A 16502-nucleotide genomic window follows, 5' to 3' on the forward strand; every position below is an offset into this window, starting at 1 on the left:
CGCGTTGGCCGGTAAGCCCGCCAGTTTGCCGGTGAAAACCTTTCCTTTTATGGGCAAATGCATTTTTCCGAAAAGAAAAAAGTCGCACGGTGCCATATCAGGTGAATACAGAAAGTGGTTAATGGTTAAAATGTGATTGTTGGTCAAATAATCGTCCTTCGATTTGTGCGGAGCAAACCGTGCACACACCTTTCGTAAGCCCAAATGTTCGGTCAAAATGCGATAAATTAATGTTTTAAAGATGTTCAATTCCATTTCTATGAATTTCAATGGTGATTTGGCGAATTTTTGATGAATTCACGCATAGTTTCGATAGAATTTCCGATAATCACGGATTTTGATTGGCCCACATGTTGATCATCATTTATGTACTCACGACCACTTTGAAAACGTTGAAACCACTCGTGCACTCTGCTACGGGATAGGCAATCATCGCCATAAACTTGTTTCATCAATTGAAACGTTTCGGTAAAAGTTTTATCAATTTTAAAACAAAATTTAATGTTGGCTCTTTATTGGCGAATATATCCAGCATAAAGTGACATAGAAGTTCTAAAATCTTTATATTAGGTATTGTTCAAATATCATTGAACATGCTTACTTATCAGCAAAGCCGAAATTCTACCAAATATAAATATCTATTTATATATTGATATACATACATACATATGAACATAAACATACTCGGCATTTACATGCAATGCGCATCAAATAATAATAAAAATGCATGGGTAAAGACAAGTCATAAAGTTACAGATCAGATAACATTAAAGACACACACACACATGTATTAAATTGTATAGTTAAAAACAATCCCATGTACTGTGCAATATATACAAACATATATTTATTTATTTAAGATAGTTTTCTAAAATATTTGGGGTACTCACAACCCGTCGTAAAGCATCGTAAAATCGCAAAATTATAAATTTTTACACTTGTTTAAAAAAATTGTTGTTGGATTTCATACAAAAATGAGTTTACACATTTACAATTCTCAATGCTTTGTTTTCGAATCGTTATAACTTATAACTTTTACTATGTTCGGACCGACAACGAAAACATGTTTTCGTGGGAAAAACATTTTCGCTGAAAACTACTTGAAAACTTATATTCCACTCATTATAATCGGTACCTGCTCTAGTTTAATCGATGTTTTTGGAAGACATTTTGGCGGCCCTAAATTGTCACTTGATATTTGTTTACATTCCATATACAAAAACAGCTGTCGCTTGATGGCTATAAATATGTCACCCTAATTATATAAGCAATTAAAATACCAAATAAAAATCAGAATGAAATAATTCTCAGCTCATTGAAGGTCTTCTCATTTCCCCCCACCAGTGGTAAGGTTTGATAAAATCTTCATTGAGTTTAAATAGACCCGCTTCAACCCATTTTTGATACAATGAAATACTATTGCCAGAAGAGGATTGGTATCGGGTCACATATTCGGTATCTAGGGGCTTGAACAGTTTTGGTTGGATTTGGACAGTTATTGGTCAAAAGGTGGATTACTTTAAGGGAATTATTGACGCAAAATTTTATTTCGTTATATTAATTAATTCTTTATTTGTGTACTGGAAAGTGATAGAATCAAATGGAGTTTTAAATTATTTTATATGGAAAGTAGGTGTGGTTGTAGTCCGATTTCGCTCATAGTGACATATGAATATGAAAATATGTTATATTCCAAATTTTTCACACCGGCTCCGATAAAGCCCCTTTGTACCATCTATATATCACCCGTATACAATAATTTAGCAGGATTTCAGTATTTATTTAAAAAAAAAATAAATAAAGCGGTACTCATTTTATGCAAGTGACCAACCTAATTCAACGCGCTTTTAATTAAAGGGGGGGAAAGACGGGGAAAAGGTTTAAGCTTATATGTTAAGTAGAAACCTTGTAGTTTAGTAAAAAAAAATAATTTATAGCTCGACCCGACACTATAACAAAAACACTAATTCTTTTTTTTTTGTAGTTTTTTAATGATTCAATGTTTTTTCAAACAAAAACAAAATAATAATACTTTAACCAAATTAATCTTTATATTAAAATTAATTATTTTATGTATTAAATGCATACTCGTGTGTACCATGTTGACCAGAATCCATATAAAATATTTTCCAGAACTCACTTCACGCAACAGAAAAACTCCTTGCAATTTTGAGAACAATTGAGAGTATCACGAATAAGGACGTGCATACTAAAGGAAGTCTAGGTTCCGACTACTTGTGTGGCAATATAGCGGACTGAAGGTCATTCATTTAATCGGTTCATTGTAGTACTAAAAAAAATCAATTTTGAGTAGCATCGCTGAAGTTTGTAATTCCTACTTTTGTCCGGGTTTTGAAGGAAAATGCTCCTATGTGCGATAGTCTGTCTGTGCAAGCTAATATTTGAGTTAAAAATGAGATATCTCATTGAAACTTGGCAAAAAATCGAGAACGATTTCGTAGATGGGCGTAATCGGACCACTGCCAACCACAAAATACCATCACAAGTAAACCTATAAAGTGCCATATTTAAGTACTAAATTAGGATACGAGTATATAGAACTGTAATTTGGTACAACGTATCGCAGTAGCAATGGGTACCTGTGAGCTAAACATTTTTAGACGTAGCCGAGGTGCCGGGTTTCAACACCATATGGTTGGTGATTATATGTGAAATACTTTGATGAAACTCTGGGTGCACTTTAATAGTGTGTGGTATAATGAATTTCGTTATTCCAACAAGCCGAAAATGTCGGGCTGTGAGTATTACTTATAAATAAAATTGTATCAAAACATTTTTTCGACTTTACCCGGGCTACATTAAAATTAATATTATCAGCCTGTTCCTTTCTCTGGGTCCAACATAACTGATAATAAAGGCCATCTGTATTTAAACCGGTCAGGTTGGTCAAAATGTGTGATATTTTAAAAAAACTAAATGTACAAGTTTTTTTCAAAATTATGTGGCTTAGTGCTGAATTAGAATGATATTGTTCTATATCAATTTTAATTATTTAGGCACAAAGATACACGCTCTCCCATTTTCATTGAGTCACCCGGTATATAAAGGCTAAGATGTACTAATATCGAGAAAAAATTCTTTATGTATTTAAATTATATACCTCATTGACCGATATTTTTGATCAAAAGTCAACTATTGGTACTTGGGTCCACATATTCGGTACCTGGGGGCCTGAACAGTTTTAATCCAATTTGGGTAAGTTCTAGTCATTATGTGGTATTCTTCAAAGGAACTATTCGTGCAAAGGTTTATCTCGTTATATAAATTGCTTCCTGATTTGTATACCAGAAAGTGAAAAAATCTAATGGAATTTGAAATTGTGGGACGTGGTTGTTGTCCGATTCCACTAAATAATCTTTAAAAGAATGTTATACACTTAATTTGGTTGAAATCGTTCGTGCAGGTAATGCGATATGTGATTTCACCTAAAAGTTGCCGGTGTTACGCCCACTGCCCACCTTTTCCCCCGGCTCATTTAAAGCTGTCTCAAACTCTTTCAGATTTAAAAGTTAATGTCTTTGGCGAATTACGTTATTGATTTATCGCGCCTTTAGCAGTTTTTAGCATTACCGTGATATGACTAGTAAGCGGGGTTATGATCCGATTTCTCAGTTTTTGCAGACTTTCAGTAGGGGTTCTTAATAGATGCATCTTCAGCAAACTTGGTTATTTTGGCGTGAATGGTTTGGGGGATATGTACATTAAACCTATTTTGGGGCGGGGTCAAACAAAAAATCGGTCTAGCTTTGTACCTTGGTGTATATTATCTCAAAAACTGTAAATTAACCATCTGATCTAAAGTAACATTTCAGTTATAAATTCATAAATTTTTCCATTATTTTCTGTTAATACCTCATTATGGGAACTATATTCACTCAGTCCTTTTTTTACGCGATTTTTGGTTCTGCCACTAATCGCGTAAAAAAAAACTCGCGTAAAAATTGTTAGTTTTCCAATATTAACTGACGAATTGGATCCGAATATAAAAAATATCGCGTATAACAAAATATGCCCGCAAAAAAATAATTAAAAAACAATACAATAAGTTTCAAATTTCAGACTTATGATTTATTCATTCATAACAAAATAAAAAATACAAAACAAAAACCATATATAAAAGAGAAGAAAATAGAAAATAGGTAAATTTATTGAAAAAACCGTTGAATGCTGTTTAATCACTGTCATTATCCGTAGTTTAAATTATTCTTAGCCGCTTATTTTGATGGCCGGCACTGATATCACTAGAATTTGTATCAGAATCAATAGTAAGAACTCTGGATTGATGTTCTGATTCACTTAGCATCTCCGACTGAGTTTGCACCATAAATTCAGTTAATTTTGTTTGAATGCTTTTTTTTGGACCCAATAAATTCCGATGTAGTTCTTTATATCTTAAAATGCAGAGACTTAATTCTTTTTGAAAAATTTGTGCACGTTCGGCATCAGTATGATTTGCTACAAAATAATTTTCCAATTCTGCTGCAAGTTTGAGACCAAGCAAAAAACGAAAAAAAGCAATCGTGTTAAAGTGAGAAAAAAGGAATTTGCGCTGCAAAAATAACCGCGTTAAAGTGAAATAGCGTAAAAAGAGGTCGCGTAACAAAAGGACTGAGTGTAGTACGTTTAAAGTTTCTTATTTTAGAGCTTACGTCAAGATATATTTAATAACATATTCGATTAGTCAGAATTGTAATAATAATTTATATATTTTTCTAGATATAAAGTTATCGTCGTCGTCAAACTTTATTATTCAGTCACCGGATATCTTCACTTCTGTGACCTGTTTCCTTACCTTTAACCTCTTTGCAATGTTAGGGAGTTTGACAACATCTTGGATACAATGGGTAAATATTTAAAATTTTATGTACAATATTAATAATAATTTAATAAATTCAACTCGTTAATGTTTCCTAATTCTTATATTGAACAACAAATGTTATATTAAAGTAAGAGTAATGGCAAGCAAATATTACATTGCCAGACAAATCGGAGCAACGTATAACGAAGGATATTCTTCTATAACATACCTAGTATGTACATCTAGATAAATACATATGTTTGAATTTGCTTGAAAATGCTAAATATTATGTGTTTCTGCTAACAATAACAAATTATGTGATTAAGTTGCTGCTTAAATTTGCAAACAGAAGTACAAGCCACTTCAACGATTATTTAGTAAAAATGCTCACGCTTTGTTTAATAAATTCTTATAAAAATATTAATTTATGTTAACTAATTGACGACGATGTACGGAGCGGGGTGGATATAAGTTGCATCCCGGACCACTGAGTTAACGAATGAGGTATTTACACGGCGCCGCGTAGGATCGAACGTAAAAAGCGAATGTGTATCAGCGATGAGCGTGTGTCGAATTGAACCACCAATTGGAAGAAGGGAATAATTACAAAAAGTTCAAACTGAGATAATTAGAAAAAACTGATTTACTCTCAACGTATAGATCAAATACCCATGATATCTTAAAATGAAATGTAGTAAACATTGTTGCCGATAATATGCTGTAAAAAAAAATTATGTAAAGAAAAACAAAAGTTAGGGTAGTTTGAAATTCTTGGAATTATTCCCTTTTTCCAATTTATGAAAATAAAAACACAATATTTTATTTCTTTATTATATTAATAACACAGAAAAGATATTGTCATAATCCTCATCTATATCAGCACCATCCAAAGTGGTTGTGGGCCAAGTCAAAATCAAATCATAAAACGTCTTATACTCTTCAGGAATATATGGTATGATTTTTCGCACATCATTCATCTTTTTTTCGTTTATGGGTAGTTTTGACCGGTATGCTTTTTCGTCAGGTATTTTAGGTGTAGTTCTTGATTTTCGGAGCAAAAAAGATGTCTTTACAAATCCGTCAATGATTGTACTCAAAATGTTTATATTTTGATATTTTAAAAGTTGTACTTTTATCTATTGACTTGCAGGTTTTCTTGTAGAACGGCTGCCATGTTGTTTTAAAATTCAATATGTTCTCTTTATTAATGGCTTCAACCAAAAATCCCTTACTTTTAGCTCTGAAATCAAGTTGTTGTACTGAGCTGGGTCCTATATTCTATCTTTTCTTCTAAAAGATCTCATGGCTGTTCCAAAATTACGATCACATTGCAAAAAGGAATGTCCTCGCCCCGGAAAGTATTGATATATTTTATCAAAACGATTGATTGATACGAGGGTCAAAAAAAACCTTCCGAGTGTGTTGTTCCTATTTTGCCCTCCGCAAGCATCGCTAAAAACGTGTAGTTCTTTGATTTTAGGATCCATTTTCTGTATCATCATCCATAATAGACTACAAACTTCATCCGGACCTCGTTTAGCTTCTCCCTCATGATAAGTATAGAAATGTGCCTCGTTTGTTTTTAAATCGTGAACGCAAAACACGTACAGCAATAGTTTTCTTAAGTAAAACATTTCTTGAACAGGAATCTTTGGCAAAGGTAGGTTCTGCATACAATCAAAAACTATAGTGCCTACATCGTCTCTCTCATTGCATAAAGTCAATATTTCTTTTTGTTTATTATACAACTTTTTCGCTCGTTTTACATGTACCGTTTTCTCAGCCACGGCTACTCTCTTTGCATTATCATAAAGTGAAGTACTTTTTATTTTGGATTCTAGCTCTTCACAGACAGAGCAAACGTCGACTTGTGGCCGCCCAAATCTATAGTCGAAATTTTGTTTAAAATATGTCCTGTAGTAATCATATTTCACAACATTTTTATATTGGGGGTTGTCCTTGGAAAAAAGTTCAAACATTATTTTGACATTAAGGATAGCCTCTAAATAATAAAGCTCTCTGTTGCTGTAATGCGATAGTTTTAGGGGAAACGATGGTATGTGTTGATCGATCGCAACATTCGCTTCATTTATCGGGTGATTTTTTTGAGGTTAGGATTTTCATGCATTAGTATTTGACAGATCACGTGGGATTTCAGACATGGTGTCAAAGAGAAAGATGCTCAGTATGCTTTGACATTTCATCATGAATAGACTTACTAACGAGCAACGCTTGCAAATCATTGAATTTTATTACCAAAATCAGTGTTCGGTTCGAAATGTGTTTCGCGCTTTACGTCCGATTTATGGTCTACATAATCGACCAAGTGAGCAAACAATTAATGCGATTGTGACCAAGTTTCGCACTCAGTTTACTTTATTGGACATTAAACCAACCACACGAATGCGTACAGTGCGTACAGAAGAGAATATTGCGTCTGTTTCTGAGAGTGTGGCTGAAGACCGTGAAATGTCGATTCGTCGCCGTTCGCAGCAATTGGGTTTGTGTTATTCGACCACATGGAAGATTTTACGCAAAGATCTTGGTGTAAAACCGTATAAAAATACAGCTCGTGCAAGAACTGAAGCCGAACGATCTGCCACAACGTCGAATTTTCAGTGAATGGGCCCTAGAAAAGTTGGCAGAAAATCCGCTTTTTATCGACAAATTTTGTTCAGCGATAGAGGCTCATTTCTGGTTGAATGGCTACGTAAATAAGCAAAATTGCCGCATTTGGGGTGAAGAGCAACCAGAAGCCGTTCAAGAACTGCCCATGCATCCCGAAAAATGCACTGTTTGGTGTGGTTTGTACGCTGGTGGAATCATTGGACCGTATTTTTCAAAGATGCTGTTGGACGCAACGTTACGGTGAATGGCGATCGCTATCGTTCGATGCTAACAAACTTTTTGTTGCCAAAAATGGAAGAACTGAACTTGGTTGACATGTGGTTTCAACAAGATGGCGCTACATGCCACACAGCTCGCGATTCTATGGCCATTTTGAGGGAAAACTTCGGAGAACAATTCATCTCAAGAAATGGACCCGTAAGTTGGCCACCAAGATCATGCGATTTAACGCCTTTAGACTATTTTTGTGGGGCTACGTCAAGTCTAAAGTCTACAGAAATAAGCCAGCAACTATTCCAGCTTTGGAAGACAACATTTCCGAAGAAATTCGGGCTATTCCGGCCGAAATGCTCGAAAAAAGTTGCCCAAAATTGGACTTTCCGAATGGACCACCTAAGACGCAGCCGCGGTCAACATTTAAATGAAATTATCTTCAAAAAGTAAATGTCATGAACCAATCTAACGTTTCAAATAAAGAACCGATGAGATTTTGCAAATTTTATGCGTTTTTTTTTAAAAAAAAGTTATCAAGCTCTTAAAAAATCACCCGATAGTAAGCTATTTCCTCGATTACGATGTTTATCACGCTGAACTTCTGGCGGTTTACCTTCGGTGATAAGACGAGTCAATCGGAATATATGTTTATTTTTCACAGCGTATAATATGGAGAATGCTTTACGACATACTTTTTTCTTTTCAGTATTTTTCACGGCAAAGTAATGAAAGCTACTCTCACGGGTTTTTTTATTCTCATTGTCCGATTGCGGCGGGTTATATTTGAACGTTCAATAAGGCTCATAACATACGTGTCTTGCTCATTTTTGGGTCGTCCATTTTAAACTGTATCCATTATTGCTTGTCTATCTATATTACTGAACTGATGAGTGCACTTTTTTTGCATTTACAATCACGTTCTTTATTGCTTTTTGCCTATACTAACCTCCCTGTGCTTGTACTTGTGTACGATTGACTCAATAGACGCCGTGTTTTTTGTATTTTCTTTTTATAAAAGTGAAAGTTACGTACCCCTCTTTTCTTCTTTGTTGGAATGTTAATCTCATCATCAGATGATTAGTTCTCAGTTCACATTGTTCTTTATTCTTTTAAATAATCACAACAACGCGCACCACAAACGTTTGTATTCAAGGTCAAGTGTCAACTAAATAACCGGTTAACAAAACCAAATCGCGATTATCTAAGCAGCCGGCTAACCAGCCAATCAAATTCAGTTATTACTAACGGTATAAGTGAATAAAAATGTCAAATTAAAATGACATTTAATTGTATGACAAAAGGTTGTTAGTAGGAAAAAAGAAATAAATCCATGATTTATTCCTTTCTTCCAACTTACATTTTTTTTGGCCGCTAGTATTACAATGGCGGTTGACCTTTTTATTTCTTTTTTCAACCTGACGCGTAGTTTTACGATTGAAAATAGCTAATATGAGTAAAAATCTATTTCGTCAAAAACGGCTTTTATTCCCTTCTTCCAATTTGTGGTTCAATTGTGTCCGCTTTCCCTTTGGCCCATCCTTTTTGTTGAGTGGGTTGAATGATGTAGAATTATGGTGAGTTGTGTTGCGTGGTAATGTATTAGTATGGTGCCATCAGATATGGTGTATTGAGCAGCGCTTTATTAGTCTGTGCCAGTTTTTCAGGGTAGGGTGGGTAGATGCTTAACTCATTTAAACATCCTGAGCCCCCTTGGCGAATATTTTGTATAGTATTATGTATAAGCTGATAAATGTCATTCAGTTTACTGTTGGTGCAGTAGCTGAGGGCACAGAATTTTAGCTGTAAGAAGCGATTTTGGTTTTAATATAAATTTGTATTTTGTGTAAGCAGTGGTGCTTGAGGTAGTAATTTCCTTTTGCGTGGTTTGACGACTTATTACGAGTATTATAGTAAACAAAATTGTTTACTTTTATTTATTTCTTATTTTATCTGTTAGGAATACCGGTTGTTTATTATAGCCTTTTCTATATTATCGTCAATTGTTTGGATTTTATTTATTCTCGGCTTATGAAGGATAGTAACTCCACACTGGCGAGATATGGCCAGAATGGGTACTCCTTAGCCCTGAAGTTAGGACTGTGGCAATAGAGGGATCTTGCCAGAGAATGGCCGTGAATAGAGAACGGCTTCGATTTGTGGAGTAGAAAATTCTTCATAATTAATTTGATGCTATGTGTAGCTGATTCTGATAAGAGCGACCTTTGCCTTTTGTAAGTGTAGGTCCGTCACTGTATCGCATTGGGAGTATGGTGATCCCTGAACTTCTTGATTTTATTTATTTTTGAAAATTTATGAAAGGTGTCGATTTTTCGACTTTTTAAACAACTATGTGATATTATATTTTATGTTTTAGTGCGTGTAGACTAATTTGGCGTTTAGTAGCCCGCGACCGCTCTACCATTTGTTCAGATTTTTTTTTTCATTATTGGCGAAAGCCATCCTACTGGCCGAAAAATTGTATGTGCTTTTAATATATGGACTGTCAGAGGTAAAGCTGACTTTGTATTTTATACCAATTTGTGGAGTATTGAAAATTGTGGCTCTAGTGGTAATCGGTCGACGTACCGGCCAATATTTGAATTAGTAGTTGTGGCTTTAGAGAAGTCTTCACAATACTGATCTTCTAGAGTTTTGTTTGCTATAGGTGGAAGTTTTCTTAACTTTTGAAATTTCCTTAATTGTGAATTAAGGTATTTGTTTGTATTATACTCAACTTGAGTTGGTTTGAAGGTAACTAGTTTTGTAACTAGTTCACTTTGTATTTCGCTGTGCAGCGTTTGAGCTTTTTGTGCCTTTGAGCAACGTGGTGTCTCTGGCAATTTTTAAAATTTTGGGTTTCGGGATTTGCTTTTGCAATTAAACCCGTGGTTTTTTTTGTATGAGCGCCTTTTTGTGCGAGAGGAGATACGAGCTGTAATGAAGTATTGTATGACAATGTAAGCATTTAAATCTGCTTTTGCAATTTGTATTGTATGTATGCGCATGTGACAGGCAATTTGTGCAAAGTCTTTTTGACCTGACAAAATTATTTCGTTCGTTAACTTTTACATTTTTAAACTTCTCGCAATATGTAAGTTTATGCTCTCTTTTACATAGTTCGCATGACTTATGTTCCCTTTGTTCGGATGTGAACGATTGTGTTTTGTTAAAAATTCTGTTTGATTTGTTTTCGCTTCTATGTAACTTGGGGTCTATTGAAGCTTATATTGACGTCGTGTTGATGTTTTTTGTTCTGACTATTTTTTCTTCTACTCTTTCCGCAATTTCATATTGAGTAGTCAGAAAATCTTTCACTTGTTGCCACGTTAAGCACTTCTTTCGTGATGAGAGCGATTGCCCACACAAACGAAACGATTTTTCTGGTAATGCTGCAGTGCATATCCCAGAATAGGGTCCCAATTGTCTGTAGGAATATTTTGTGTCAATTTGAAACAGTTGATTCTAGTTTGATGAATTCTACACTTGTTTCTTTCTTAATTTTTGGTAAGTTCATTAGTGTCGTTACTTGTTTATCGACCAGTACAAGCTGTAAGGCTTTGGTAACCGTTTTTTCGCGGATAAAACGGATTTTGAAATATTTGATATTTGCATATAAAAACGTATTTTTTACATATGTAAGTACGTACATATTTATGTGCATTGAAATATATTTAAAATAAATGGAAAAAATACCCTCACTTTGTTTTTCCTCAAGGGGCGTTTTATGTACTGTAGGTATGTAGGTAGTATATGTTATATACTATAATATAATATTGTTTTTTTTTATTTATAAAAATTCGAAGGGCTCTAAGGACCATGTTTAAATCTATACGGATACCCACTAGTTGATTTAAAATTTTTTACTCACTACCATTTTGTTAACAAAAGAATACAAGGGCAATTTATGGTTAAATTTGTTTTAATTCCTGTTTACCACAAAATACATATATAACGTGTAAAACACTTAACTCATTTAAACACCTATCATTTCCTTTCAATAAAATTGCAATTACAATTGGAGGAATAAAGTATAAATATGTATATAACATTTCCTTTAATCAGACCCAATTTTTCGTTTTATGCCATCGCTTATCTTTCTTATTGTTCTGGGTGATGAATTGAACAAAGTATACTATATAAGAATGCAAATCTGATAAATGTTTAGAAAGTTTATATGTATGTATATTATGATTGAAGACGTACTTAAATTGAACCATAAATACTCGTATCATTGCTATATATGTATATACTTCTCTAAATGTAATGTTATTTCTTGGTCATAAATTTAATCGAAACTTTTTACGGGTTTTGTAGTGCCACTTTATTCTAATACGCCAGCCGCGATTACAGAGGATAATTACCAAAACGCACCTTTCCTGCTACTGCAGACCGGTACTCCATCAGGAAAAAGGATATATGGGTATCCCAATATTTTTAATATGTACTTGTTTTGAACTTTCCTCAAGTGTTCATCCAAAGCTGGATTGAATCGTACTACTATTGCATCGGACTGCGGATGTATTGCAGGTGTACGGGTTTTCCGGATAACCAGTTTCTAACACATCTCCTGAATTGAGCAGATTCAAAATTCCTTCCTTCGTCAAAATGTAATTCTATGGGAACACTATATGTCGATACCGAATTGTTGATAAATACATCCGGTGCTGTTTCTACCTTTTTGATAGAAGTTGCTCTGCCCATTTGATGATAGTCCATGACTACAAAAATATTTTGTTTTCCTTTTTTTACGTTGGCAGAAGCTGTTGCCATAATTGGCCGATTTAATTATTGCTCGCGGATACAATCTTTACTCAATTAATTTACTTTTGTTTTAATTTTATCAAGCTTTCCAAAATCTGTGAAGACACTTCTGCTATTTGCTGCGATATCGGTGCATCCTGCTCTTTCAACTGTGAGGACACCTGTGCTGATATACAAGTAGCTTTCCAAAGTAAACAGAATTTAACAAAAAAACGGAACGAACGGTTTTTTTGGCAATATCAATTTATTTTATTCAAAATAGCATAGCTTCAATAGAGCTTTTTGCACGGTCCAAAAGCATGTCGAACGAGTGTTTTAGCTCGTTGGCCGCTATGGCCGCCAGTATGCCGATGCAAGCCTTTTAAATGAAATTCTTACTAGACAATGGATAAAGATAGCAGATTCTAACGCACCAGTCGACATATAGACCATGCCACCAGTTGGCGCTAGATTCAAAAAGCCCTGTTTACTTTGGAACGCACTTTGTATGTGCATCTTGCGCTGCGAACTGTTCCCTTGGTGAGCATTAAGCCTCTTCCTTTTTCTTTTATCTTCGTTTTGTCTTCATCTAATTCCAATTGAAAACATATTCGTCAACAATAATACTTTAATTATAGCTATAACCGATTGTGATAGTTTTTCATTTATCTTGATTAATATTGTAACGGATTTCTCGATAGATCGTGTATATTGTAACTCACTTTTAAGTTTGATCATCGGATTATTAAATAAAAGTCGCATTTAAAGGCTATACTCGTACACTTATCCTTATTTCTTGTTTAATTAAATTTGTTTAATTTAATTTGCTGCCCAAATTTGCACAGAAAAGTCTTAACAATTATTTAATAAAAATGCACACGAGTTAGAATTTACAATCATTTAATGTAATTTAATGTGTGATTGCGGGACAAAATGATAAATTATATGTGGGCGACAAAGGTATGTAGGTGTACTGAGCGGGGTGGATGTAAGTTGCTTACCGAACCGCTGAGGGATCGCAGGAGGGATTTACGTGGCGCCGCGTATGATCGAAAGTATAAAAAAAGAACGAATGTATATAGCAAATGTTTGTTGCGATCCCGTTGTCCATCCTTTTTGTTGAGTGGATTGGTCAATAGGTGTGGTTTTGTGTTGCGCTGCCATTGGCTGTGGTGTGTCGAGCTGTGTTTAGCTAGGGTGCGCCCGGGTAGAGTGGGTGGAGGCTTAACTCATTTAAACATTTCTTATTCAGACGACGTAACGCTTATTACTCGTTATTCGAGTTTACAACTTTTTGCTTCCTGGTCTTTACTGAGCTACTCGAACATTCTACATATATACATTTGAAGTATGAAAATATGTATATTGCATATTTGTTAGATAGGAGAAGGTATGGACATATACTAAAAATGTGATACAAGTAAATCAAATATTCAAAGCGCATTTGATTAACTTAAATAATTTTATTGCGACATATTATTATTTTATTGAAATATTCAACGGTGATGATATTTAGGTGAAATTTTCTGTATCCAATAACACGTGAGTTGGTTGCCAAGGAGAATGGATTATGAATGTTAACTTTTGTATGTACAAAACTAAACAATCATGCTAAAGTTCCGCTCAAGCTTTTGACATTAAACACGCCCCTATGGTCGAGAGATACAGTATGTAACACAATTGAGCGAAATATTCATATTTCTGATTTAAATTTTTTTTGCACTTCGTAGTTTATTACGAAAATAATATATATGTGTGTATTCAAAAAGGTACACTAGTTGACTTTTTTACTCAAAAAGAACTTGAGAGGACTTTTGAAAAACAAGTTTCTCGCATGACTACATCGCAAGATAAAAAAAGAGGTTTTTTAAAAAAACCATATGAGTATCTTCTAACCTTTATAGGCGAATATACTCAAGTACTGAATTAAGGTATATGGATAGAAATGGTTCTGACCATTGCTTATAAAGGCATTCGATGCAACAATGGCAATAATAGCAATAATTCTAAAGCTTAGTCAAATTGGTTTTCGCATGGAAATTGCAGAAGATTTAATATCCAAGCCGGTACATACACGATAATCTGGTGAAAGACGCTCGACAATAAAAATAAACGTAAAGACGGCTTCGATCATTTAATATCAAAATTGAACAGACGTGCTCGCTGTGACTAATGTCATCCAAAACAATTACTGTATTCACAGTTTATGGGAAATTTCATACGTGGCAACTTTGCCCGATATTTGACATTTAAACTGTGAGCGGACAAAGTTAGTTTTATAGCAAATTAATTTTTAATTCTTGAATAAAAATGTCTCATTTAAATGGAAAGCAAAATATATTGAAGACACTCAGCTACAAATATATACTGGACATAACCGCTAATTATTCTAGTATGTACTTATTACATAAAATTACCTACCGAAGTTATTTTTTTACAATTTTGTTAAAGGCAGTGGAGGATGACGATATCCTAATAAATTTTTCCATTGATGCAGCGCTTATTAAAGCTAATCGGAGAAGTACCCATTTGGGTATACCAAAATCTTCGCAATGGGTCAATAATGTTTTTCCCAGATTTGATAGTTGCCGCATGCGACAAATGTTGCGCATAGAAGTCTTTGAGTTCAATTATATATTATCCTTAATCAAGCAGGACCCTGTTTCCCAAAACAAAAATTGTGTTCCACAATTACCAATCGATCTTCAACTAAAGATAACACTTTTCCGTCTGGGATCAAGTGGAGAGAGTGCCTCTATTAGAAAGATTGCAACATTGTTCGGAATAGGCGATGGCGGAACAGTTACCAAAGTGACAGAGCGGGTTATCACCGCATTGATTAATTTAAAATCTACATTTTTATGTTGACCATCTCGAGAAGAAAGGCGAAAGATTGTCACAAAAACAATGGAAGAGTTCCAGGATGTATTGGCTATGTTGACGGTACTGAAAACAGATTAGCAGAGGCTCCTTCAAAAGATCACGAACTATACTTCTCTCGCAAAAAACAGTATGCGATAAAAATGCAAGTAGTATGTGACTATTCACTAAGAATTAGACAAGCGACAATAGGATACCGAGGAAGCGTGCATGATGCTAAAAATTTTGCCGAATCTGCAATAGGTAAAAACCCACAAAATTATTTTTCTCATCGGGAATTGATTGCTGGCGATTCGGCATATCCGCTAAGCCAACATCTTATTACACCTTTTCGACAAAACAGTACTGAGCAGTCAAAAGAAATGAGAGATACATTCAATCAATATTTCTCTAAATATAGAGTACCTACGTGTAGAAAATTGTTTTGGGAAATTAAAAGAAAAATTTTGCAGTTTAAAAGAACTACGGTTCCGATTAACGAACGAAACTAATTATAAAAATTGTTGTAGATGGATTTTGGCATGTTGTATCCTTCACAACATGTTGCTACAATTTATCTTAAACGAAAATTGTAGTTTAGAAAGTGAAGAAGAAACAGACTTCCCACAAGAAATTTATGAACACGACGACCTAAGAAAAGCTCTATCACATTTTGTAAACAATAAAGATATAATTATTTAATTTTATGTAGTATATACATATGTATAGTTTTATTTTTTAATTCTTCCATTGCTATTCGTTCCTTCATTTCAAGCTCTCTTAAAGCCAATTTTTCCTTCATTTCAATTTCTAGTATTCTTATTCTCTCTTCTGAATTGCATTTTTCTTTTTCAAAAAAAACTTTTGGTATTGTAAATCAAATTCTTTTTCTTTTAAAGATAGCTCCCTATCTTTCATTTTTGATTCTATCTCCAATTTTTGTTGCTTCACCTTAATTAAACCTGTGTGCATAGTAAGCACATCGGCAACACCTGTCCGCGAATAAATACCTTTCCGATTTATTGTGTTGCATGTAGATTCTGGACCGACTTCTTGAAAAATATCTTCAGGTGTGGTAGCTACATTTGCACTGCTTCCGGCGTCGAAATCGTCTGTGGTGGACGTCGAGTTGTTTTCTAAGGCTTCTGTATCCAAAACAAATGCATTGGATTGAAACTCTTTATAGCCAAATATATCTTCCAAATCGTAGAAAAAAGGACAAGTTCTCAAAATTATACCTAAA

The 16502-nt window shown here is 34.3% G+C and overlaps 1 protein-coding gene across 2 annotated transcripts in view; it reads left to right on the top strand.

Annotated features, from left to right (window-relative positions):
* Nucleotides 1–16502, top strand: part of LOC120780937 (equilibrative nucleoside transporter 1-like) — a 135931-nt gene that overhangs the window by 78269 nt on the left and 41160 nt on the right. For both annotated transcript variants that reach the window (XM_040113167.1, XM_040113166.1), the window contains exon 7: nt 4738–4865. In XM_040113167.1, the coding sequence (XP_039969101.1) occupies nt 4738–4865 (128 nt within the window). The remainder of the gene's footprint in view (nt 1–4737; nt 4866–16502) is intronic.

This window comes from Bactrocera tryoni, unplaced genomic scaffold (genome assembly GCF_016617805.1).
Source record: "Bactrocera tryoni isolate S06 unplaced genomic scaffold, CSIRO_BtryS06_freeze2 scaffold_25, whole genome shotgun sequence".
NCBI lineage: Eukaryota > Metazoa > Arthropoda > Insecta > Diptera > Tephritidae > Bactrocera > Bactrocera tryoni.